Source organism: Parambassis ranga, chromosome 4 (genome assembly GCF_900634625.1).
Source record: "Parambassis ranga chromosome 4, fParRan2.1, whole genome shotgun sequence".
Taxonomy (NCBI): domain Eukaryota; kingdom Metazoa; phylum Chordata; class Actinopteri; family Ambassidae; genus Parambassis; species Parambassis ranga.
In genome coordinates, this window is record NC_041025.1 from 22423759 (window position 1) to 22451216 (window position 27458).

The following is a 27458-nucleotide window of genomic DNA, read 5'->3' on the forward strand; positions in this document are numbered from 1 at the left end:
AAATGGAAAATTATAACTGCAGATCTTAAAACTAATAAATAAAAGTTTTATGCTTGAAGGCACCTGTGTTTAAGAAATAAGACAGAAAGTGGGTTATTTAAAATTTTCTTTCCTCCCTCTAATGCATTGAATATTGCATGACTGAGACTCTTTCTGCAGCCACTGAAGATGGACCCCCCAGGCCCCGAGGTCTCCGCCTTTCCACCCGAGACCGATGACCCAGGCGTGGATCCACAGCCGGTTCCATTAGACCCTCCATCCCCCTCTGCTGATGTTCCAGCAACGATCGATCCTACACCTGCTCTTCCCGTGCCCCTCGACCCCAGCGTTGCTTTCAACCCCTCTGTTCCTGTCTCCTCTTCTTCCAGTGAGTCCGCTGAAGGTTTTGTAAACCTGCAACAGCCACCGTCCACCACTGTGTCTTCGGATTCATCCTCAGAAGAAATTGAAGGATTCATAGCTCTGCGTCCACCCTTTAACTTCCGCTACCAGAGGCGTGACCGTAAGAAAAGGCAGACCCTGATTGAGACCTCACCCACACACAACCCTATCTTCTTGTCTGATTTCCCCAGTGGGCCCTCTCCTTTCCGCTCCTGTCCCGGTCCAGCTCGATACACCACAGTGTAACAGGTGCTGCTAAGGAGTCATGTTCATGTTTGATTCATCCAGTGAGAGCCTCGACTGATGAACTCCTCCACAGCCTGTCACTGGAGGCTTGTATTACAGATATAATACATAATAATGTATTATGTATACAGATATCTTTCATTGTAAACCAAAGCTTTTGAGGATTTTTTCCTTTTCTAGTTTTTAGATTGGATCAGCACAAACAGTGCGCATTACTTTGGGAAACTATAACAATTTTTCTCTTATTTCTAGCATTCAAGTCTAGTTTGTACACTGTTGCCAATGAAGTTGTAATATTTTTGTGTTCAGACTGGTGGTGGAGAGGTTTGAGTGTCCGGATGGTCCTAGGATCTATGTTGTCGGGGACGTAAAGCCCCCAGCAGGGTCTCCCAAGGTCTTAGGTGACAGGCCAGATGTGTTCAGAGTAATTCAGCTCTTGTTCTGCCATTCAGCTTCTATTCATGTGCATTCTGATGAAGCAATCGTTCAGAGAAGCTTTCAAAGCAATGCTTCAGCTTCTGCAATCAAACTTGCATTTTCTTCAGGAAATGCTTTTTCTAGTTAGTATTTTTTGCAGAGCGTACACTTTTTTGGCTCAGTGTATCTTGGGCATACTTTGTGCTATTGAAACCATTCAAATGTTCAAAATGTTCAGCTTATTGAGGATATGATGGGTCAACTTTTAGTTTGTTTCAGCTATCTATAGTTTTTAAAATATTAATTATTATTAAAATCTACATTTAACATTAAAGTCTATGAGAGAGCCCTTCAGAGTCTTCAACTTTTAAAAGTTTTCAGCGCCTGCATACTTTCAGCTACAGAAACCGTTCATATATCAAAATGTTCAGCTTCTTCTGCTCTTTTCAGCTATCACTTTTCAGAGTTCTGCTGTTTATAGTTTTCGAATGGTTAACAGTTTTATACCAAGTGGTTTTGAGGTCTCCTCTGAGTTTAACATTAGTGTGTATTGCGCAGAATCTTCAAAGGCAGAGTGGGTGATGTCATTGCTCAGAGTGCGGGAGGGAAAAAAATTAAACCAGTTTCTGAGTTTCTATCCTGCTGTCACGTCTGCACCTTTTATCACAGGGATCATTTTGCCACCAGTTCGAAGGAAAACTTCTTAGCTCTCTGACGGTGTCACTCTTAAAACTGAGAACCAAACCGTTTTGCCAGCTGTTCGGGGAGAGTGCCGGTCTTTTCCTCATTAACAGCCCATATAAACGGTGAAGCGACTGGAAAAGAGCAAACCTATTTTCTAACTCGCTGCCATCTCCACATATTTGACTGGATTAACATGAAATCGCACACATTTGTAGAGAAAACCTTGCTGGTTCCCCCAGTTGCGATTTTTTTTGTCTGAAGGCTTCGGTTTGGACAAAAACAGCAGTTGTTCAGAGGGTGCAACCTGAGAGGAGTAACAGACAGGGAGAGCTGTTACCATGGTGACAGGCTGACAGACAAGAAGCATACAAAACAGCCATATTTGTAGTCTTTATCAGACTTTAAGCATTATATCTGTCATTATATCTGTCTCTATAGTATTCGGCTACTTCTTTATCTATTATTACACATGATATCTGCCATATTCATCGCTATGGAGCTGTTTGCTACATGTCCACATCGCATAGACTGTGTGTAGAGCAACATCTTGTGATTCTGACTGTGTCCATATTTTTTGTCTGAAGGCTTCAGTTGGACAAAAACAACAGTTGTTTAGAGTGTGTTTTTACATTGGAAATGCATTAGGAGGGGGACAGAGAGAGCTACAGTTAGGGGCAGTTGAGAACCATTCCGGTTGCCATGGATACAGGCAGGCAGGCCTGTTACCGTGGTGACATCAAAGGCAAAGATCAAAGGTTGGTGCTCCTATAAAGGTGGCTGGTGAACAGTTTCAAAGTTAGACACAGCAGGATATTTTGTGGAGTTCTGTGGAAACGAACCTGAAGTGCAAAGCAATAGGCGTCCTAAAGAGAATCATCTCAAGCGTGACTACTAGACTCAACACGGAGAACAGAAAGATCAGAGAGGAAGAACAAGACACACAGCTGCAGAGGAGGCTAACATCTTAACAGATTTCTTCACACAGTCAGATTCGTGGTGAGTACCAACAGTAGTGAGCGATAAGTGCAACTTCATCGAGTTTATTCAAAGAGAGAAAGGGAGAGAGAGTCGTGCGCATTTACGCACATGCCGTGTGTGTATGTGTGTGTGTGTGTATGTGTGTGTGTGTCTGCTCGTATTGGGGCGAACTCCATTCTGCGTGATAGAGAGACCAGAGAAGTGTAAACCCAGGGACTGTAGAGACGGTAGAGCTCTCTGTGACGTTAAATTGAAGTTAGACTCAACTTAAAGAAAATGCTGGGAGAAAGCTATTGTCTACTTAAAGTTACAGTAGATGGTATGATTTGGCTGAAAAGAAAAAGTTTGATTCCTGCAGCTGAAGCATTTCTTTGAATGCTGATGTGAAGGATTGCTCTGAATTGCTGGAGAATCAGAGGAATTGCCTAGCAACAGCAATCAAACTAATTAAAAGTTATCCTGTGAATATACCATATGAAAGGTCTGAGGCTGGAATAATACCATAAGCTTATAAGAAGCACAGGCTGTGTGATTTGAATGTGGAAAAGTAGTATACAGCTGAAGGATGATCAATATGACAGATATAATGCTTAAAAACTGATAAAGACTACAAATATGGCTGCTTTGTATGCTTCTTGTGTGTCAGCCTGTATCCATGATAACCTGAATGTTTATCCCCCTCCTAATGCATTTCCAATGTAAAAACACCCTCTAAACAACTTCCCTGTTTATCAACTGCCCCTAACTGCAGCTCTCTCTGTCCCCTTCCTAATGCATTTCCAATGTTTCCCATCCAGGGTGTGTCGTGTCCTCACAGGGTATACCCCGCCTCTCACCCAAAGCTAGCTGGAAGGCTCCAGGCCCCCGTGACCCTACACTGCAGGACAAGCGGGTTAACAGAAGATGGATGGACGGATGGAAACACCCTCTAAACGATTCCTTTTTTTGTCCAAACTGAAGCCTTCAGACAGAAAACAAGAAGAGAAGCGTGAGATGAAAGAGCGCAAAGAAAGAGAGAAGCGCGAGAAGAGAGAGCACCAAGAACAAGAGAAGCGCGAGAAGAAAGAGCGCCAAGAACGAGAGAAGCGCGAGAAGAAAGAGCGCCAAGAACGAGAGAAGCGCGAGAAGAAAGAGCGCCAAGAACGAGAGAAGCGCGAGAAGAAAGAGCACCAAGAACGAGAGAAGCGCGAGAAGAAAGAGCACCAAGAACGAGAGAAGAGCGAGAAGAAAGAGCACCAAGAACGAGAGAAGCGCGAGAAGAAAGAGCGCCAAGAACGAGAGAAGCGCGAAAAGCAAGAGCTGGCCAACGAGGTCTGCAGGAGGAGTGAGGTGAGGAGTGACCTACAGAAGGCCAACAACACCGTCCAGGAAAAAGACGGTATGATAAACCAACTGTCAGAGGACAGGTCCTCCTTACTAGATCAGCTGAAATGTGAGCAGGAATCAAGAGAATGCATTAAGAAATACCTTGATGAGCTCGAGAAACAAAACAGCGAAATTCAGTCAGAGGTGGTTTGTAAGGAGTATGCCATTGCTGACCTGCTTGATGAAAAGGATTATGTCTACAAAGAACTGGCCAAGAGCAAGGCCAAGGTCGAACAGGTGGAGGAGGGACAGCTGGAATTTGACCATATACTGAGAAGTTTACAACAGTCTCTGGCTCTGCAGCAAGAAGAGACTCTGCAGTTGAGGGTAAACTGTGAACAGCTCACAAAACAAAATGAAAACCTCAGAAAGGCTGCCGAAGAGCACACCCGGTGTTCTTCCAAATGTGAGGAGCTGGCCAACGAGGTCTGCACTCTGAGGAGTGACCTACAGAAGGCCATCAAGACCGTCCAGGAAAAAGACGGTATGATAATCCAACTCTCAGAGGAACCACCGAAGAGTGTAGACCACCAGGAACAAAACAGCCTGAAGATTAGGGATAGCTGTGGAAAGGAGACAGGCCAAAGACAGAAAGGAGGAAAGAAGAAAAAGAAGACATCTAGAAGACAGTGAAGTGACCTAAGTCTCTGAATTTAACCTGTTCATTGTGTGTCTGTCATGTCAATTTATAGCCTTATATTGAGTTTACATTGTTCACTTTCACTTTTATGCATGTTTTATATTATTTACTGTACTTTGATTATTTTACTTAATTTTATGATTTTATTAATACATGACTGACTCATGTCTACAGCACTTTTAAACCATAAATAATTCATAAATAAACTTGACTTGACCTTATTTACTTGACCTTATTTTATCTTATTTACACTGTTAAAAAAAGCTGTTTAAATTACAGTAAAAAAATGTCAAACAGTGACAGTAAAAGACTGTAAAATTTAAAATAGTTTATCACCATTGAAAACACATGGAATTACTCTAAATCAAAAACAGTATGTAACTTTGTTATATAACAAAAAAAATGTTTTACTCACTTTTAAATATACAGAACAAAACCATTCAAAAACACATCTTCATTTGTACGAAATGAGATGTTAAAATATGTTATGTGTTTGTGAAAAATACTTACAGTATAGTGTAATAGATTTTTTTTTTGGAAACACTGTGACAATCATTTGAATTTGCCAGGGTGCATTATGCTTGTGTTGTCGTGTGTGGCGCTTACAAAGGTACACAAATAGCTGCAAAGTTATTGTTATTCACGACCTGACCTGTGAGAGGCAGCAATATGCCAATTGGCATCCAGTGTGCCGGAAATAAAGAAGAAGAAGAAGAAGAAGAAGAAGAAGAAGAAGAAGAAGAAGAAGAAGAATTGTTCCACCCGGAGTCAATTCAAAGACGGACCGTGAACCGGAAGTCGCGTCAACCTATTTCCGTAATGCACACGCTTGAATAGCATCAGAGCGCCTTGTTGCTACTTCTCCAGTTTAACACCATGTCTGCTAAATTAAACGCATTAAACAGCGATACTTACACCGACGTTAGTCAATATAGAGACCAACATTTCAAGGTAAGTGCGGAAATAATCCAAACATATCACAGTACGCGCCGGTACAGCGCTGGACATCATAAGGATTTATCTTGTTAGCAAACTGCTAGCAAGTGTTAGCAAACAACAAAGCGAGCTTTGTAGACACATTCATTTGCCTAAAATGTTAGGATGTTAAAACACTTTAGAGAGTTTTCGGTTACTCAGATTTAAAAACGGGGAGTAATAAGCCACTAATATTGAGTTTTCACCTCGGTTACATAGTTGTTTTGAATAATTGTAGGTGGAACTTTATTAACAATGATGGAAATCCGTAACGTTATCGAGGCTTTAGCTAACATTAGAAAATGCGTGTACTTTTTTCTAACGCTGCTTGTGTTTCCAGGGTAACCGCTATGAACAGGAGAAGCTGCTAAAGCAGAGCAACACTTTGTACGTGGGGAACCTCTCCTTCTATACCACAGAGGAGCAGGTATGATAAACTGATAAATGACTTGAGGTCTGGGTCTAAACTGAATAGAACTAAACTCTAAAAGAACTCAGGACTTTCTACATGTGGAATTGGACATAGATGTGTGAGTGGGAGTGATTGTTTGTCTCTGTGTGGCCCTATGATAGACTGCTGACCTGCCCTGGTTTTACTCCACCTCTAGCCCATTTATTGCTGGGATAGGCCCCAGACCCAGCTCCCTGTGTCGCTATACAGGCCAAAGCAGTTTAAAAAAGATGGATGGATGGATGTTGAATCAGGGCGGTATTTCCAGTCAATGTCTATGCAGTCGTGTAACCATATAATTTCTTTTCTTTTTAAATGAACAGGTCCATGAGCTGTTTGCTAAATGTGGAGACGTCAAGCGCATCATCATTGGCCTGGATAAAATCAAGAAGACGGCCTGTGGGTTCTGCTTTGTAGAGTATCCTTTCAAAAAGAGAAGCTGCATTTTAACAATAAGGAGTTTATTCATTATATAGAGTGTGCACGTTCCACCTTAATCCCTGCTGTAACAGATACTATACTCGTGGTGATGCTGAAAATGCGATGCGCTTTGTCAACGGAACACGCCTCGACGACCGCATCATCAGGACGGACTGGGACGCTGGCTTCAAGGAGGGTCGGCAGTATGGACGCGGCAAGTCAGGAGGACAGGTGAGGGTTTTGTTCGGGCTACCACTTATTGTGAATGCAGACTTGTAACCATCCTACACACAAATGGCATGAAGTCTACATAAAATTTTAGGCTATATTGATCCACAGATTAGAACATAGTGATCTTAAACAATGACTAAGTCAGTGTTTAGAACCACCAAATCTCCAGTGCTTTGGTGGCTATGATTTAACCCATTCATAAATGTCATGGATGATTGTTTACCCGTGGTCATTATACAGGTTATCAGCTCTCAGCTGGTTATATATATATCGGGTGGGTGGAGTAAATGTTTCCACGGGGCTCACCGAATTTAAATCAAGTTGCACATCAGTGCTTTCAATTCCTAAATAAGTGCATGTGCTTTATCTCTTAATGAATGTATATTATAAGGAGTCTTATCACAAAATAAGATTAAACATAACGTTTTCCTTGTCACCACATTTGACCCTTTTAAAAGCTGCTCGCTGCTGATTTTGGTCGTTTTTGTAGCGGTTTGATTCTTGTGTGAGGCTTTAAAATACAAATGGGGTTTTCTCCACTGGAGCAGTTTGAAAAACAATAAACCACAGTCACAATATGACATTTGAGAAATGACATTCAAAAAAATCAATGCGCTATATCACGACATTTTAATACAGCAGAATGATATTTAGAACTTCCAAAATAAATTATGCACGATTAAGCATGGCCTTTAAAAGACAAGCATTACTGTAGTAAAAAGGAAAGCATGTATTGTGCTCCGGACAATGTACATAATCATATTCACCATAAATTTATAGAGGTACATAATGAGCGTTCAGGGAGAATAACCACAAAAAGAAAAACAAACCTGCTGCAGGATTATTATTATTATTATTATTGTGGGGAAAGTTTGTGTTTTTCACTGAAATGATGGAAGCTGCGCTTACTGTCAGCCTTTGGGACATGTGTAAGCAACAAAATGTGCACAGGGCCCAAGGCTGCCAGTATCCATTAGAGGTGTTTAACATGGTGCTCAAGGGAGTTTTTCCTTGCCACAGTGCTCTTAGGGGGCTCGGGTTCTGGGAGTTTCTGTGAAGCGCTTTGAGACAATTTCTGATTGTAAAATGCTCTATATAAATAAAACTGAATTGGATTGAATTGAACTAAACTAAAATATACCTCTCCCTGATAGTCACATGTGACACGACTGTTCGGCAGAGTTTTTAATGTCATATCTACCAATATCATAACTTCTACAGTTTCCACGTTCCCCATCAAACACGTTTAATTTCCGCTGACCCCACACTGTACAAGCTAGCGTTGTAGTGTAGCTCGGCCTTTGCTGGTTTTAAGGAGCCTGAGTCCTCTTCATCAGCTGAATGAGTTTTCAGCTGATGTTTGTCTTTCAGTTCACATTAGGTTACTTGAGCTTTATTGTATCAACAGATGAATGATCAGTTTGTGCAATAGCTGCTGCTTAATACCACCAAACGTATTCCTTGTAAATAAACGTGCAGGTTAAAATGCGGTAGGAGCTTCTCTTTGTTTTGAAGCCGTTTGCTGGTGGAGCTCTGCGGTTGCTTCTGCTCTCAGTGTGTGTCAGTGTGTGATCACCGGTGCCCTCTGGCTGCCTTTCTGTTCCCTTTTGTAGGTGAGAGATGAGTACAGGCAGGATTACGACCCAGCCAGAGGCGGCTACGGTAAGCTGGCTCAGCAGCATCGCACCACCGAGGTACGCAACACTTTTTAAACCGAGCACCCATCTGCCGGGACTACACAGAGCCCCGCCGTCAGCCCTGGACTGGACTCACTCTGCCACAATGCCACAACACACTATGAGTGTTTGACTTTTGCCTGTGAAGCTCTGCACAGCAGGCCTGCACGGACCAATGGAAAATAAGCAGCAGTTATTTATTTCTTTTGGAAGCTTTGTTTATCTGCAGCCACGCCTGCTGTCTGTCTGACAGGGCCGTAGAAATGACTGTGTGACATCTGGTGGTGTTTTTATTGTCCTGTGTGTAATAGACATCAACTGTCTTCGGGCTGGAAAGGCTCTGTGGCTGAGGCAGGTGATAATTCGACCGAATAACAGAAAACAGAATCCTGTAAATGCTTCCATGATGGAAACTCTGTCCCACCTTATGTATACTTTTTTTAAATAAATTGTTTTTTTGACACATCTGACGTGTTGGCGTTGCTAAATTGCAGCGACGGAGGCGTTTTGTCTTACAACGAGCCCTCGTAGTGTATACAGAAGCTTTAACCCGCATTAATGACCTAATTTGTTCCTTGCAGGTCTGCAAACCTACAGATTGTACATTACAAATGCAAGTAATTGTGTTTTTGTGATCACAGCTTTCATTATAATTGGTCAGTGTCTCTGTGAAGCACATGTTTGTGTTCAGGGTCAAAGCCTAGAGCCCCAGAGTCTCCATTTTTTATTCCAAGGTTTACAGAGGTTCACTGGAAAGTGACCAAAAAACACAAACATATACTTTAAGAATCCAGAGTCCATCAGTGAGGTCAGTTCTTCCTGTTTTTGATTTTGCAGCTGATCTTTCCATGAAGAGCTAGGATTGCAGCAGTTGTTGGTTGTAGACAGTCCTCGTTCCGCCTGTAATAAAGATCCTGGTATCTTGGCTGTTTATACGCAGGCAGCTGGTCTCTTATCTCTCTATGAGATGTGGAAGTGAAGCGAGGAGCAAAGCAGAATACTAAGAAGTGAGAACTGGCTCAGGTTCAGACACATTTTACATTATATCCAGACTCATTCCTGGCATCTGCTAATGAACTGTTCTTAATCACATCCTCTCCAGCAGAGTTTAAACATGAACACAAGATGGCAGAAGAGGAGGTGGAGTTTTCTTGGAATAAATTAGGAACAGAGGAACAGAGAGATCTGTGAGAGCTCAGGGACTGTGATGGGTTGAAGAAACAAAGGGAGGAGGACAAGATCTGTCTCCATGAAGCACCTCTGTTATTGCAGGAAGACATGTAGAGACAGCAGTGTGTCCTAAATTAAAAAAAAAACGTATCTAATGTGTAAAAATAAAAATAGTCAGCAAGAAGTAGAGGTGAAAAGACAGTGAACAAACCAGCTGACTAGATATTAACTTAGCAGACCTGATAGTTTTAGTAACAACAAACTATTAAAATGATTAGTTTATTATTATTAATATTATATATGATATAAATTATTATTATTATTTATTAAATTATTATTTGCTGTTGGTAACCACAGTAAATACATAGAAACACTTAAGCCAGCTAGCTAGGAGTACAGCTAATTGAATTAAAGGGTTAAAACTAGTGAAACGCGACAGAAACTTCTATAATTACATAAGAAAATGATCAAAAGTTAAACATAAATTGGATGAAGTCCAGTTAGAGCTGAAGTAAACATGGATGATATCTAGATTAACTGTTGGAATGAGCTTGCTGACTGTCAACCTGATGATAAATGGTTAAAAGTAAAGAGATAAACTAATAGTTAAAGTGAAATGTGGAGCTCAGTGAGCCCCCGCATGTTGACTGTTATCAGTCACATCCAAAAAGTCAAGTTCAAATGGGGTCAAGAGTGAGTGAAAACAGGACCGGGACCAGACCCAGAACTAATGACAGACATTATGCTAATGAGAGGAATGTTTGGAGTAGCAGACCTTAGTGTGGAAGGTAACTCGGTGGATGGTGGATAAGGCGAGAAACACACCTGCTCACTCATGAGAGGATGCTCAGTGCTCAGTATGTGAAACTTTGCAGCCACATCTGTGGAAAGTTTCTATAACAGCGTCTAATTTCTGGGGTCCAACTGTGCCACTCTTTGCTTCTACTGTCTCATTTTCATTCAGAGCTTCTGTCCATGTTAATACGTGTTTTTATAGCTTGCTGTAAATGACGCTGTCAGTGTCAGAAATCAGCCCGAGTGCAGCTAAAACAACACTACAGGCTGTTACACATCTCATCCTGAGGTCACTAATGGACAAACCCTCCCATCACCTCTCTCCAGTGTCAGGAGAAACATTAACCTTCTCCATGTTTTATGTGCTCAGCTGCAGGCGTTTCACCAGTGCAGTGACTAAACATGCAGATTTCCTGTTACTGAGCGGGATCTCATTACAGCCCAGTAATTCACTCCTGTGCAGCCAAGTTTGGAAATACACTGAAGCGCTGCGGCGCGCCCATAAAGAAGCTAAATTATCACATGCTAGCTTGACATTTTGTGGCTGTGGGGGAAAGTATTGGTGGGAAATGAGGTGCTTTATCTCCCTCCCTGCTTCACACTCAGCCTGAATGTGAGCATTAGCGCCGCTCTGGATTCAGACTGAGCAGAGCTGTGTGATAAAGGCTAAAAGGCAAATCAGTGAGAAGGATTTGACAGGTATGCTCTGTGTCAGGCCTTAAAAAGCCCTTTGTCCTTCCACGCTTGATGCCGTTGTATAGTGTTTCATCATCTGCGGTTTCATTAAATCTGTTTGGTCTGTCACTGGATACCTTATCACAGGGTGATGCAGGGAGCGTTAAAATGACACAGGCTTCATGTCAGTGGCAGAAAAGAATGCTGAAATATATTTCCTTCTCTTATTTTAACTGTGAAACACTCGACCTGTGAATGGTCCAATGTTTCATTGTGTCTGTCTGTCTGTCAGCGGGTTCGTGCCGTGCATCATCTCTCCATCTGTCAGCAGGTGACGGAGGAAGACGAGAGACGAACCCGCTCTGACGGAGAGCTGCTGTGTGGAAAAAATAGCACAGATGGAGGGATGAGCAGGAGAGGAGTGAGGGAAGTTATGTTTCTGCTGCGGAGCTGCATTTTAAAAGAATTTTAGCCTGAAGCCCCTGAAGCTGATAAGCTTATACCAGCTGTTACAGGCCAATAACACTATTAAATGTCCTAATTTGAATGATTTTATTTGATAAGTTCAGATCCTCGAGCTATGTGGCAGCTGTGGTTCTTCTTTGTAGCCCGCTGCAGTTGTTAGACACAGAAATAATGACAGGTTAATGTCTTTAAAAATGTGTATAAATACTTGGAAAACTTAATCCTTGATTTCTTAGACAGGTAAACAAAAGCAGGCTGATCATTGTTTTTGGCAGGTTTTAGGCTAAAGCTAACAGGTGCTAACGAGCTGGAGTTTTGGGTTTAAAGGTCGGGTAGGAGATTTCATTCTGATGCACTTTTTGTTAAATTAGTGTAACTTCTCTTTACAATCCGATAGCAACCGATTAGTTCGGCAGTTTCACATTAAAACGAATAATAAGAATATGAATTGACACTAAAAACATCAGCCAATCCTCCGGGTGGACCCTGCACGGAGTATTGGCTGGTTGTCACTCTCTTCCTGCTCTGTGTGCACGAGAGAGGTACGTGCATGATGGCCGAAGCCACAGACCGCAGCTCGTCTGTCAGGTAATGTGCGTCCATGTGATTGGGAGGCGTGGCTTCGGGGTGAGCTCCGAGAGAAAGGGGTGTGTGTTTACTTTCCAAATCTGGCTGACTCTCACTGAGTTTTCAAAACCTCCTACCCTACCTTTAAATGGTGTTTAATCCATGAAGTCTCTGTCCATCTTTCAGGCCAGCATCACCAGAAAAATGTCGGTGGTTATCAGTGTGACAGTCAGACCTGTGTGTGTGCATGTAGACTTCATGTCGGAGCAGGACTCTTCATTTTTATTTTTAGTGATTGGATTATTCGGCCGTGTTTATTGGGTGGGATGATCTGTTTTAATGTTTTTTCTTACCTAACCAGAGAGATCTGATGCCTTGAGTTACCCAAACAGCCGCTGAGAGTGATGAAAAAGATGCGTTAACGTGAGTATTCTTGTCTTGTCGGTCAGTACGAGCCCTGCTCACCTCATCAAGGCTCTCTTTTCTCATCCTTTGCACCATTTCTCTAATGCTGCAGCTCAGACTCTGCTCATATGCTGTCTATCCTGGACAATGGAGATCAGACTTAATCTACTGGTAGTCCTAATCCAGGAGTTTTTGCCTGTTGGACAGTGTGTTGTTGAGGTTTTTCCCATGCGAGGATAGAAAGTGTGGATGTTTCTGCAGTGTGGGTCGATCCGGCTCTATTTGTCTCCACTTATTTAGAGAAATCGCTGACCTTTCAGTTTATTGTTTATTTGGGGCTGCATGAGAACAAATAAGCAATCGGCATGCTGCTTATTGTCCAAAGGAGGAAGGAGAAACTCAGTGTGAGGACTGCTCCTCTGCTCCCCAGAGTACCACGAACACAACAACCGGTACGCTGGAGTCTATTATAAAACAGCAACATGTGATTACCCCCCTCAGTTTGAAAGAGCAGAGCTGATACAGTTCATGACTTTAACTGTAGCTCAGTGCAGGTGAGTCCTTAATAGTTGTGACTGAGTATGATTGATGCCATGAAAAGGTCCCGTGTGCGGACAGCAGCTCAGACTCCTCATTATTTTCCATGTCTTGTTCCAGCTGAGGCGCCCTGTCTGTCATATCTCCTGGGCCGGTGATGCTCTCAGGTTGTTACAGCTCAGAGGTCTTTGGGTGGAAAGCGCCGGCCCTAATATCACGCTCCACATACCCTGCAGCTTTCTGACGGGTTTCAGCTCCTCCTTGGTGCTCCAACCACGGCACTGCAACTAACATGTCCCCCCCCCCCCCCACTCACTAAAGATCAATGTCAGCTGAGCAAAACACTTACCGGAGTGAAATCTGAACGCTCTCATACCTCCGAAAGCCTCCAGGTTTTCCTGGTGACACGCTTCTTTTATTCGAGCTGGAGGCAGAACATTTCTGCCCCGGCGTCTTTCCTCTGATGCCTGGATGTCTGTAAACGTGCTGCTTTAAATGTAATCTATGTGCAGAAACAACTGTCACGCTTCAGCTGCTCTTGTTTGAACCACCGAGCACCTGGTCCCTTTAGTAATCATGTTAAGGCTAATTGAACACAGTTATAATTACAAGAAAAATTTCTCAGTCTGTTTCAGTTTTGCACAGTCCATTTGCTGCCTCTGATCGATCCTGCTTCCTCCCTCCCAGCAGTCTGTGAAAACCAGAAGCCTACAGTAGCACATAGACACAAAAAACTCTTCTATCTCCTTCACAGTAAACATGAGCAACTCATCCATCACTTCAGAATGTGGAGATCACCGGAATAAAGATGTTTTCCTTTTGCCAGAAATCCGATTTTACAGCCAGGCTCAGCTGGGATCTGAGGAGGATGGTGCAGAGTGTCAAAGTAGCACTATCACTGCAGCTCCTTTCCTCTTAGAACCAAAACCACTTTACTTGGATTACAGGTTTCCCTTTGTGCTGTCCATCTGTGCCCTTTAGCTCTTGTTTCTATGCATATAGAGACTTATGGATGTAATGAGTAACAATGTTTTACGGTGGTCCCATGGTTCTGTTCTGGACGAAGGATGGAGGGGTCTGTGAGATTCAAAAGGTTGAAGCAGCTTCATCACTTCTAACTGTTTGATGGGGAAACATAAAGGCTTTTATGTGCTGGAAGACCGCAGTGGGTGGATCTGTGAGGGAGTCACATGACTATAGAACTGATGAAGCTGCTTGGAGGAGTCCAGCTGACTCACTTCAACCTTTGAATGAAAATGACCTGGATGACTGAGAGTCTGCATCAGCAGGTCTGTGAGATGGATTTCAGAATGATGACAGATTAGTTTACTCTCACTAATGACCAGGACGTTTGGGAAATTACTGGCAGCTAGATTTTTAAAAAAAGTTTTTTTATTTTAGTTGCTGATTTCATCTGATTATCTGATTGGCACCTGTGTTTTTTTTTTTTTTTTGCTTCAGTTTGAGATTACATGAGCCAGTCACCATCAGATGAACACAAAATGGGGTCAGTTTTTCCTAATCCTAAAGTTGTGGGAATCGTCACTGTGTAGTGAAATGTGTAGTTATTGCAGTGTGTCCCACAATGCACCATGATAGTAGTGTACAACCAATGGTCAATAAATAACGCTAATCTTAATCTTAATCTTAATTTTAAATCTAGGGTCCACAGAAAAATAGAGTAAATCTGAAATCTGGACCTTCCCGAATGAAGGACTGTGCCTCTTTTATATCAATTTATTGGATATCCCAGATTTTGCTTGTGACCACAGGAGGTTACATGTTTAAATAGACCATCCAAAGACCTTACACCACCTGTCCATCATCTCCACCATGGAGCACTTGTTTGTTTCCTAATCTTCTGTTCATGCATGGGGACTGATCTGATTAGACCGGAGCTGTCTGTGAGAGGTTGGCTCTCAGCAGGCTCGGGTCCTCCTCACTGTCCCCTCAGGTTAGCTGCTCATGTCCAAACAAAGCTGCAGCTGACAAATGAGCAGAATCCTGCAGAGCGAATGTCATCTTCAGGTTCATGTCAAACTCTGTCAGAACCCACCTGCTCAGGATGTGGCCCGTATATTTATACCTGGCTTGAAATGTCTTGACTGAGCGTCTGTGTTTTTCTGCCAACTGGTGAAAGTGTGTGTGTGTGTGTGTGTGTATCCATCTGAGTTATTGGACTTTTTTTTGGCTTCCATGCCAAATAATGTTCCACCTGAATATTTCAAGGGTCAGAAAATGCTTCAGAAGTCATGTTTATTTAAGTTAAATGGATACAACAGTCACATTACTACACATGAAGCCTTACAGGCAGCTTAGCCTGGCTTAGCTTCATGTAAACACTGCTTGGTTTATGTGGTTATGTGCTTGTTTCGTTCTTAGCCAGACATAGCTTGGCCAGGTTGCTGCTAGCTTTAGCTGGAGCGTCACTAATATAATGATGGTGGGTCCAATAAGCAGAGCTTATTGCAATACAGCTTACACCGTGGGCAGCACCAAGCAGACTGGCACCAGGAGTGGGGTGTCCCCTGCCAAGTCTGCACAAGCTCCATAGGTGGCGCCAAATCACACCATCTGTAGAGAAACTACACAACTGCACCCTGTTACAGATAGACACTTCATTTGTCAGTCCATCCTCACTAGTAATAGTAGTAGTATGTTTGTAAGAAAATACGTCCATGTGTGGTTAGCAGTCATGTCTGACGGGTGTATTATTGATCAAATGAGGCGTGTGTTTGTGAGGACATGTTGCAATTTATCCGTAGCTGATTTTTTGATTTCCCACTGATTTTAGCTGCTTATTTATTGTATTTTATTTACAGCTGATTGTGTTTTCAACCTAAAGGTTCTTATTGTCTTAAAGTTCACCAGCTGCTTAGCCGAGCATCTACAGACACATCGCAGCAGAAACGGCACAATAACCAGACTAATCACTGTCAGAATGGTTTCTGTTATTTTAATAACACAGTTTAACAAATAAAATAACCAAGCAGTGTGTGAAGATATCATTTTACTGTGGTTAAATGGATGCTGTGCTGTTTATTAAGGCAGGCACTTAATACTTAAAGGTAGGGTAGGAGATTTTGAAAACTCAGTGAGAGTCAGCCAGATTTGGAAAGTAAACACACGCCCCTTTCTCTCGGAGCTCACCCTGAAGCCACGCCTCCCAATCACATGGACGCGCATCACCTGAAGACGAGCTGCGGTCTGTGACTTCGGCCATCATGCACGTACCTCTCTGGTGCACAGAGCAGGAAGAGAGTGACAACCAGCCAATACTCCTACAGGGTCCACCCGGAGGATTGGCTGATGTTTTTAGTGTTTTATAGCTTCCACAGATGATTCATATTCTTCGTTTTAAAGTGAAACTGCCAAACTAATTGGTTGCTATCGGATTGTAAAGAGAAGTTACACTAATTTAACAAAAAGTGCATCAGAATGAAATCTCCTACCCTACCTTTAAATGAAGAAAAGGAAAATAACGATCTGAGGGAATCCATAAAGACGTGTGAACTTCAGCTGGTAAACAACAGCACTAATCTCCAACAGAGGCATAACAAAGAGCTGTAGTTACTGTGTTTTACAAGCATACTGTTTTTTTAGACGATAAATGTTTGTGATCAGGCAGGGATGAAGATGTCAGGTGTACAGAGTCATGCTGACAGGCCTTGAATCAACTCAGCCTGCTGCAAAAAAACAACAATCTTTAATAAATTATATATTATAAATAAATCAATAATAAATAAAGTTCTGGGGAACTTTGGGAGGAAGCAGTGTTTTCCTGGAACATGAACAAACAGGATTATCAAAAGGTGTTGTTGTTGTAGACCTGCGGTATTAGAATATTCCGAGGCTCAGCCAGAGGAAGCGAGCGTCCCATTTGTTTTCTGCCGTCTGACCTTGCTTCATAAATCTGGTGTCATAAGTCACACCTTCAGGCTGTGTTTGTTTTCATCACAGAGGTGACCGGGCAGCAGCAGCTGACAAAACAACCAGCCAATAATCATAATCATAATCATAATGAATAATGGCTTATACTATAGATGTGCCATACAGACATGTATGTCAGCACTGGAACTCTCTCTCTTTCCACCCAGTGCATGATGGGATATGCCTTCAGCAGCAGGTGACCCTGAACAGCGGTAAGTAGGTTCTGAACATGAATGAATGAATAATACAACTGAGGCTGTGCTGCGCTTCTTTTAGGTGCAGCACAGAATGTTTTTCCAACTAAACGACCTGCCAAAAGAATCCAACAGCAGATGTTGTGAATAAAAAAGTTAGAGGAAGAGCGCATTGATCACTTGGCTGGCTCCATTTGGTTTGCAAAATAAATAAGAGAGAGAGAGAGAGAAAAAAAAAGAAAAAGGCGGGACAGGAGGGTGTGGAGTGGCTCAGGAACAGCTGCAGAGCGGAATGATTCGTTTCATTCAGCCGCAAATGAAAGCATCGTTCCAGGAACAGGAGCAGGACTCTGATTATCTCATGCTGCAGAATAATGTCAAATATCAGCTCTAACATTTCAATTATTGGAGCTACTGGCATTTTAAGAGTCTTTTTTTTCTGCAGTAGAAGTTACATACAGTTACACCTGGGAGCAGTGCAGCAGACTATAAGCTCTGATATGAGATTTCATCATCTAACATGAGCTGAAATCGACCATAAAGGAGGGAATAAACCTTCGTTTTTCTACTAATATTCAGATGGTTATGTGTTCAAATCTATCAGCGAAGAGTCCCTGATGTATCTTAATTCTTCCATTTAGCTGAATTTATTCATGTATGGGTACATTTAGCTAAATGTTTCCATGATTTATAAATATTTAATCTATTCTTCCATTTAAGGACTAAATTATAATAATTTTGCAGTGATTTAATTTGACCTATCTCTACCATTCATTCACTATTATCGGTAAAACAATTGATACCAGCTCCAAGCCTGCAAATGGCCCTGACTGCAGGACTTTAGATGGTCGACCTGCTCTGACCTTCATTTAAACTCAGCACTGAGCAGGTTTTCATACCATTAACTAGATAAGGTGATTTTATATAACCTGCTGTACACACTACAGCTACTGTCTCACATCAGTTTGCATAGTCTGTGTAAGCAGCTGTGCTCCTTTTGTGCGTAAAGTTGAGGTCTAAGGCTGCTAATTCCCTGTTGGGCAAAGTCTGCACTTGTTGTGGACACTTGGTGTGTGAAGTCGGCAAAATGATCGGTTAGTGTGGTTTGACAAATCCTGTAGTCTGTGATCCCTCATCAGGAGCAGTTGTTAGGTGTGTGACCCCAGTGGTGGAAAGTATTTGGAAAGTAAAGTATTTGTACTTCGTTACTGTACTTAAGTAAATTTTTATGTATTTCTACTTTACTTAGGTAAAAATAATAGTGCACACTTTATACTTTGACTCCATGTTGCAGCTGTTACCTGTACTTTCTCCTCCACTACAGTTCTACAGTGTCTGTAGTTCCTTGTTCCATGTGATGAACACAGTGCTGGACTGATGTGAGGTCAGACTCTGCATGGAGGTGGTGTCACGCTGCCAGCTGTGTTTCTATAATGAGCCTCAGTCATGATGCCGGTGCTCTGGCTCAGTGAGCTAACTAGTTAGCTGCTGTCTGCTAACACAGGTCCATCCATTAATGTCTGATTAACATGAGTCACAACATGAATCTACAGCAGGAACACTGACACAGTAAACATGCTGAATGCCTGTTTGTTATCAGCAGCCTCTCTGTTCACTTGATGCCCACAGCCTGCCTCATGACACACAGACCTGTCCTTAGCTGCTTCTGGACTCAACATGTACATTAACTACACATGGTCCATTTTCATTTCAGATGATTTCTTTGATTATTTTAACCTGTTCAGATCCTTTGCAATGGAAATCAATCATATATATTCAGTGCATGAGTACTTTTACTTTTAATACTTTAAGTACATTTAAAAGTACTTAAGACTTTTACTTAAGTAGGATTGCTGATGTAGCACTTTACTTTACTTTACTTAAGTATGTATTATTTGTACTTTTACTTAAGTACCAAGCTTCAGTACTTCCTCCACCACTACCCCCCCCCCCCCCGGTCTGTCCTCATCTTTTCAAAATCTGTTAAGACAGGGAAAGACCCCAGCCTGAGCCACGTCATAGAACTGTTACCAGTTTTCAAACACATGTTAGTCTCAGAGCAGGCAGTCCATGAGTGAAAAGTTTCATCCAATCAGATGCACGATGTCTTTGTGTAGTTGTAGGAGGGAGTTTCATTTCTTTCTTCATCACTCAATCATCACAAAACAGTGTGACCTGCATCATCCTCAGAGCCACTCTCACTCTGCAGCGCTTCCCAGCCATCACCTCGTGCTGTACAAGTCATCAGTCAGCTCATTGATCGCAGGGACTTTATCAGGCGAGAAATAGAGAAAGTGAAAAAACAATAAATGCAGAACATGACGCCCACTGGGGGAGCTGACATAACGCACCCACATGGTCTGAAGTCTCACGCTTGACAAACTGAATCGAGACAAAGTGTGTTGTGTATTGTGGAGCGTTTGTGTACTCGTGTTTGTTTGTCTGTGACCGCATGAGAGAGCCTAAATATGTGAGCGTGCATCTGTTTACACATTAATAGGCGAAAAAAGATTTCAATATCAAAGCGAAGCGGATGTTGGGATAAATGAGGCAATTATTTTCACAGATTCCGCTGAGACTCATTTGCATTATATGCTAACTAGGGCTAACAGCAGGTGAGGAAGGAGTGAATACTAACAATGGATGCTATCTGACACACTAACTTCATCTGTTCCCCAGATAGAGCACATCATCGAGAAACTCAAAACATTATTAAACTGCAGATAAACACGTTTGTAGAGGAGGTTAAACACAACAGATGGAAACACTGTGAATAGATATAAATATATGCAACACTGGCTGTACTACAGCGGGCCTTATGGAGGCATTATGGAGCATTTTAGCATCTTTCAGTCATTTATGAGCATGTTTTCTCTCGTGTTTCCTCACAGGCTTACTGAGCTTTCCATAATACTCAGCAGCTTGTTGTGATTTAATTTTTTTGGCATCTCTTCTTCTGATTGGTTGAATTTACCATGTAATAGACAGAAATGGTTAAAGGGACAGGCACCTTCAAAGTTTGCCAAAGATTACTGGCCAGGCTATACATTCACATTTAGCACACTGATTTTCACTCTTTATTTGTGTCATCTGAGACCCTGTTTACACATACACGGGTATTTTGGAAAACTGAGACTTCTCCCTTCGTTTGTGCCTTTCATTTACACACAGTTTTTAAGATAAGATTCTTGTGCCAGAGGTATCAAGTTACATTAAATGCAGTTAAGTACAGAGTATAAGTGTCACTATAATCCAAATCAGCGTACACTACACAGTATGAGCACAATATATGACACATGGATACAAATCTGGAGATGGTGCTAAGTAAACATAAATTTCACCTCTGAAAACGAATCATTCTAAAAACTCTGGCAAAAGTGGAGATTTTGGAAATCTCACGTTTCAATGTGAACTGACAAAAACAGAGAAAAACGGATTTGCGGCAGTCTGCGCATTAGTTGGTGCGACCTTTTTTGTGTAGTACGGCTGCCAGAGCAGCTGTAGTCTAGTGATGGAAACATTCCAGGTAGCGTTTGCATTTCTGTTGGTGTCAGCACTTTTTACATGTTTGCATTTGCACATACAGCTCCTCTTACTGTGCAGAGGAGCAGAGACAGGTTAGGTCTCCAGGTTCAGCAACAAAGAGCCAGACCACGTGGATGAGGCTTCTGATTGGCTTGCACGGCTTTCTCCTTCTTCCTACACTGCCACCCACAGACTCGGCGTAGTCATGACAGCTCTTGGGAGCGTATTTATGCGGGTTAATGTAAACGGAAACTTTTTTGAAAACTATGATGTGTGCACGATGTTATTTTGGAAAACGGAGGGAAGGAAATATTTGTTTTTCAAAATACCCGGCTATGAGTCACAAACAACAGAATCTGTCATACTTGTTTGTTTGTTTGTTTATTTATTTATTGTGCACATGGGGCAGGAAGCTGCATGGATTCCAATATGGCCACTGACCTGTCATATATCTGATTCAGGCCCACATCCTAAAGTTAATGCTTAAAATGAAAATCAGGATCGACATTTCGTGTGCCCATACACACCTGAAAAAAAAAGAGAGAGAGAGTTGCATCAAACCTGTAATGTGAACGCAGCGCACTGTTTCTAAGCATGACTTCCCTGGTGCTTCCGGTGCTTTAAGAGAGCCCTTAAGTGCAGCCTTGTATCACATCTGGACGATTCTTGCCATTTCTAAATTTTCAGTCTGCCTGCTCGGACCTCTCTGCGGCAGCAGGATGAGTCTCCATAATGGCGGTCAATGACTCATCAGCATCTTGATTCAGCCTCCTCGTTAAGTGAGACAAATTGTTCCACACAACAAATGGGCAACAGGCAACACCCCCTCTTTAAACAAAGAAACCTTCAGCATTTAGGAAAAGTAAAAGAACGGAGTGTTTTCCAGTCTGCATAACTTTAAATGCACTTCAGTGAGACTACTTATATTGATCCAGGTATTCTCCCTCTAGTGCTGCTGCTGACAGTAACAACCTGTAAAGGCTATCTTTAACTTGTAGCATCTTGGCCCACAGAGACAGAAGTGAAAAAAGCACACACACAGAACATGTTCAGTATGATAAAGACGGGATGTAACAACACATTTGTATGTAAACTAGAACAGCAGATATTTTCATGGTAATATTTAAAAAGTCAGCCGGCTCAGACGATGCACCTTCACAATGTTACACCTCCAGTGTGGACTGAATCCACATTCTTCCTCACATCTCTCACATATGGCTACGAGTAATCAAAAGAATGAACAGCATCAGTCCAGTTTTCAGTTTTGCTTTTCTTCACAGGACGCCGCTGATGGCTGCATTATGTTTGTCCTTTTATTAAAAGAGCAGGTTTCTTGCGTGTGTGCATCTTTTCGAGCTTTACAGCCCGCTGAGTTCTGCATGTGTGCAGGTCTGGACCTGGTATGTCACACACTTGATGTTACTGTTATTGGGTTTGCTGATATTAATCCATTAACGCCTGCATAACCAGCTGCTCAGTAACAGTGGAACCTTTTAGTGTTGGTGTGTTAGTGCAGTAATTCAAGATGTGCCTGTTGGGAATGATGAGTGCCTCTCATCTTTTTGCCACATTACTTTGTATAATACCCTGTAAAAAACTAACCGACACAAAGTCTGCTGTGTTCTATCAACACATCCTGGGTGTCTCCGGATGCTGACACGCAGCAAGATGTCTGCGCTATCTACTTTAGTTTGTCGCTGTTTCATATACTGACAATCCCATCTTGTAATGTAGATGGTATGGTCTGCTGGTCAGCATGTTAAGTAGACACACTGTGTGTTACTTAACCTCCATTTATCTGGGTCAATGTTCAGCCCATTAAGCGTTCGTAAAGTCTGATGAAGAGTGATGATATCAGGAGACGGGCACGTTCTTCCACACTAAACCGAGAAGGTTGTTTCTTTGAACTTTTTATTTATCATCTAAACGCTCATTTTATGCTCCAAAGCTGCAACAAAGAAGTCAAAGTCAGCTTTATTGTCTATACTGACATATGTACTGGACATACAGAGAATCGACATCACGTTACTCTCAACCCCACAACATACAACTTAAGAATAAAGAATAAAAAAGTACAAAAAATAAATATTAGGCATAAAAAATATGTGAACTGGGAATTCAGGTTTTCCACCTTTACAACTGAAAATTATGGAGCCCCTCTGATGACATGGTAAAAAAAAAATAAAAAATCGTGGCCATGAAATATGTATAACGTGTTTTGTTATTGATGGGACCCATGAGAGTGGGCTGCCCGGCCAGGGAGCACCCTTTCTGGGCAGCAGGTACAATGAGCGTCCCTCTCTGCTGCCCGGGGAGGGTGCGTCGTGGCTGGGGACCCCGCTCCCCTGCGCTCTTGGAGCTCTCCAGTGCTCCAGCACATTTCCCCAGAGAGGGACGCTCATTGCTGCCCGGCCCGGGCAAGAGTTAAGGCGACACGATGGACAAGGAGAGGGACACTCATTGCTCCCTGGTGCCCAGGGAGGGTGTGTTCTGGCTGGGGACCCCGCTTCCCTGCGCTCTTGGAGGCTCATTGTACCTGCTGCCCGGAAAGGGTGCTCCCTGGCCGGGCATTCGTGGCCACAAATTAGTATTTCGTGTGCACGTTATACATATTTCGTGGCCACGATTTATTTATTTTTTTTTACCACGTCATCAGAGGGGCTCCTTAGAAAATAGACCAGCAGAATGCTCAAGTTCTACATAGTGTCCACATAGATTTGGTCGTATAGTGTATGATAATGATAATGATCATTCAGTTCATCTTTGAATGATGATCTTAACATTTAAACACTTATAAAGTCAGAGGACGATCACGATCCAGAGTTGGCTTCTTACGGCCTGATGTATAAGTTTGTCTTTGTGGCAATCTAAAAACATAAAATCATCTTTATTTATAGCACCGCCTGTGGATGTGCACATCTTCGAGACAGCAGATCTTGCCATTACATAGTCCACTGCTTCGCCTGTGTGCTGCCAGTTGGTGGGGCACTGAGAGGTAACAGTGTGTGTGTGTGTGTGTAAATCCGCTGTCACTCCCACACTCAGTCTTCCCACTGCGTTAATATTACCTGCTGTTTCCCCGCGCAGTCCCTCTCCTCGTGCATCACTTCTGACTCATTGTTCTTCACCATCCCTCCTTTACTGCACATGAACAGGTGCCTCCTCTCATTTCTGCTGCCAGCCATCATTCCTTACCCTGCATGCTTTGTTGAATATGATCATGCAGCAGCTTCATCAGTGTTGGCAGTACAGTGCATCAGAGGGGAAATGAAGCGGGGCGTCCCGCAGCTCATTCTGGCTCGGCACTACGGTCTTGTTAGTGCTCATTTGAGGAGTACAGTAGAACCATGCAGAGTGGATTCATGCCCAAATGAGCCTCTTTGCACCTGTATGATTATGCATATGCAAATATGCAAAGATATGTAAATGTCTTCCCTTTATTTCTTAGGTTAGGTGAGACTGTGATGGATTTCCTGACGCCTCAGAGTGTAAACTCCCCCACATTTAAAGAGGCCGGTTGTTCATAATGGTACCAATCTTTCATCGTAAACCTGGCCCACCTTGTTTGCAGCACAATAAGAGAAAAGCAATAACATGAGTCACTGCATCAAATGGAGTAAAAATAATCTTCAGTTAGACCTGGTGTAGTCATTAATCTTCTCTCTGAGGCAGCAGCAGGAAAATAAGAATATGATGTGATGTCTGTCAGCCACGTTGTTGTTTTTAATGGACGTAGTTATGTCACGATATGTTCAGGAAGATTCCAGGTGATGTCTGGTGGACCAGGGGCGAAAGAGCAAAGACGGAGATCTGATGTGATGTGGAAAACTGCAGATGAGTGACAGGAGGCTGCGTCCATCGGTCACTGAGATGGCAGCTGACAGCAGCAATGGAATCACTGGCCTCAGAGTTTGTGGCTTGGGTTAACCCACCGCCCCTCAGCCATTCACTGTCAGTGAGCACTCGGCTGCACTACAGTGGAAAATGGAGATGCTGTGTGATCAGCCAGAGCCAATCACTGTCATCAGAATGAATAAGAACAAACATTTGTAGAGCAAAACTCTTCAGCTGGATCAAAATACAATCTAGACTGTACCATGCTGGGTAAGAAAGGGGGGAGGGGTGTTGCAGTGACGTGACCTGAGCTGGGTGCTTACTGTGATACAGCACAATTATCCTGTAGTGGTTGTTTTTTTAGTGTTGTGTGTGTGATTTTTGGGAAGTCTGTGTTTAAACACCAACTCCCACAGTACAGTGCGGTGGTCGGCTGTGATGTCACTGCTGCTCACGCAACACACGACCTCAGGTGCTCAGGTGATCACGCTGAACCGGAAATTAAACACGTCAAAAACACGGGATTATTTAATCTATTATTTAAATTTATGTAAAGGATTCCCTCTGACTATCCTCGACTTCCAAACTCCAGTCCAGTAGGTGGCGGTAAATGCACCTTAAATTGGTTGCCAACTGCCAGCTCAACTCCTAAAAGAAGAAGAAGAAATTAAACACGTCTAACCCGGAACTGTTGCTGTTTCAATTAAAAAGTCAAACTCAGTCGGAATATGTGTTGGGTGTTGCTGCCACAGCTCAACAAACAGAGCCTCCACCACTTCTGTCCAACGGCGTGTGGGCGCCGCCATGTTTGTTATCATTTCGTGCAGGCGCAGTGACGTTGACGCATGCGCAGTGTGGGGGAAATGCAACCTATCATCGGATCGCCGTTCGTGCGACGTTAATCGCGCGTCTAGTGAGTGCGTGTACACCGCGTGATTAAACACGCACAAGAAAAAGGAAGTTCTGCCCGACCAAAACACACACAAGCTGGCTGTGTCTCATTTCAGGGTCTGCATCCTTCGGAGGACGCAGCCTACGCGGTCTCAGGAGGCCGCGTCCTCCTGAGGATCCTCCGGAGGATCCTCCACCGTTGGTAAATGGGACAGTCTGGCCTTCAAATCACTTCCTGATTGTGGCGCGACGTCATAAATTTTGCCCCGGGAAAAACAAAAGCAGCGACAGCGACACAACACGGACTAGACAACAAACGGGACAACAGTGTGGATTTAGACATTTGGAATATTTTAATATATTTATTTGTTGTTGGAGGAAGAGGAGAGGCGGCTCCAGCAGCAGCAAAACCGGTGACGGCTCATTTTCTTCAGGCTGGGAGAGCGCAGTGGGGAGGTGACGGTAAGCTGCTGTTTAACCATATTATTGATCATAATTAATATACCGGTTACTGAGCAAACGCTAGATATATAACCAGTAGATAGACAAATATGATTAAATGTAATTTATATTTGATTCAATTGTAAGACTTGATACAGGGTCTGTTTGTAATTTTAATACTTTAAATAAATAGCTAAATGTGTAAGAACCCTGCAAATAACCCTGAAAGCACTGCTTTAATGTGTCATTAAGCATCAGGTCTGTCACTGCACCAGAGAATTACTGCTGGATGGAGGAGAGTGGGGCTCCCTGCAGGACCAGCTGTCTGTCCTGGAGGAGGTGTACTGACCATCATCACCTTTGGAGGGTGAGGATACATATTTTATAGCTTTTCATATTTTAAGCTGCGTTGGAAGCCGCTCTGTTGAAGTTATTATTTTTATTTTTGCCCTTTTTAAAAACATCTTTAGTAACATGGCAGCCGCCGATCGTCAGCTCTGCAAACCCTGATGGACGATGTGGTGGACAGAGGAGACAGACACCCCCCTCCCCCAGATGATGTCCCACGCACAGCCAGAGGACTCCAAGGTCTTCACCGTGGCATCATCCAGTCCAGCAGCACCAAGGACTCCTGCTCAGCCAAACATTTATATATATGTTCTTTGTGAATAGTATTTTCTGCTGATCTTTATAAATAATAAACTGTACATTTTCATAATGCCCACTGGTAAATAGTTAGAAATGTTCAAACTGTGTCTTTGTAAATATTGTACATAACACAACACACACACAATAAATGATTTACTGTGGTCACTGAGAAGTTGTTCAAAAGTTTACTTAAATTATAAATAGGTGATGAAACACATAATGTAACAAGGTTAGAAGAGTTTAAGAACACAGAGACAAGAACGATTTAATATCATCCTTTAATTTAATAAGTAACATTTAAATAACACAGAACATAAAATCACTGCTGTCCACCATCCTCTCAATGAGCTGAGGTCTGTCGGTTCTTTCTCTGCTCTCCCCCTCTCTCTCTATCTCTCTCCCCCTCTCTCTCTCTCTCTCTCCCTCTCCCCCTCTCTCTCTCTCTCTCTCCCTCCCTCTCCAGCCTCATCTCCTCCGTTATCAATTGTCAGGTTTTCTTCTGTTTCTCTCTGCTCCTCCTTCAACAAAATGACAACAGGCAGAATGACCGTTTGATATAATAACGATAATATTGCTCCTCACGTGAACTATACTTTATACTATACTACAGTAAACAGTCCAGAAACATTCAATCAAAACGTTTAGTTTACAGCGCCTCGTATCAACAGGACGTCATGTTTGTAAATATAAAACTCATTTTTTTAATGCCGCTGTCACTACTAGCATTTTAAAACTCTCGAACTACTGCTCTTTACTTACATTTAAATGTGAATTCGGCACTCCTGCTGCTGCCGCTCGCTTGGTCCGTCATCGTACTATTGGACAAAAAGTAGGTCCGCAAAGCATTGTGGGATATTTAAGGCCACGAAGGATGGTAGCGATGCGTCCTCCAAATTCAGGCAAAAGGAGGACGCATT

At 42.7% G+C, this 27458-nt stretch overlaps 1 protein-coding gene across 1 annotated transcript; it reads left to right on the top strand.

The window, feature by feature from the left end:
* The first annotated feature begins 5497 nt into the window (after window positions 1-5497).
* On the top strand, window positions 5498-8929 carry ncbp2 (nuclear cap binding protein subunit 2). Its single transcript, XM_028403116.1, has 5 exons — window positions 5498-5662; window positions 6027-6113; window positions 6461-6555; window positions 6650-6788; window positions 8402-8929. Exons 1-5 carry the CDS (start codon window positions 5588-5590, stop codon window positions 8498-8500), a joined length of 495 nt encoding a protein of 164 aa, XP_028258917.1. The 5' UTR covers window positions 5498-5587; the 3' UTR covers window positions 8501-8929.
* Window positions 8930-27458: the final 18529 nt, after the last annotated feature.

Coding starts and splice junctions, on each gene's coding strand:
- ncbp2 (XM_028403116.1), top strand. CDS start 5,588: ATGTCTGCTAAATTAAACGCATTAAACAGCGATACTTACACCGACGTT. Junction 5,663..6,026: donor ATAGAGACCAACATTTCAAG/GTAAGTGCGGAA, acceptor TTGTGTTTCCAG/GGTAACCGCTATGAACAGGA. Junction 6,114..6,460: donor TCTATACCACAGAGGAGCAG/GTATGATAAACT, acceptor TTAAATGAACAG/GTCCATGAGCTGTTTGCTAA.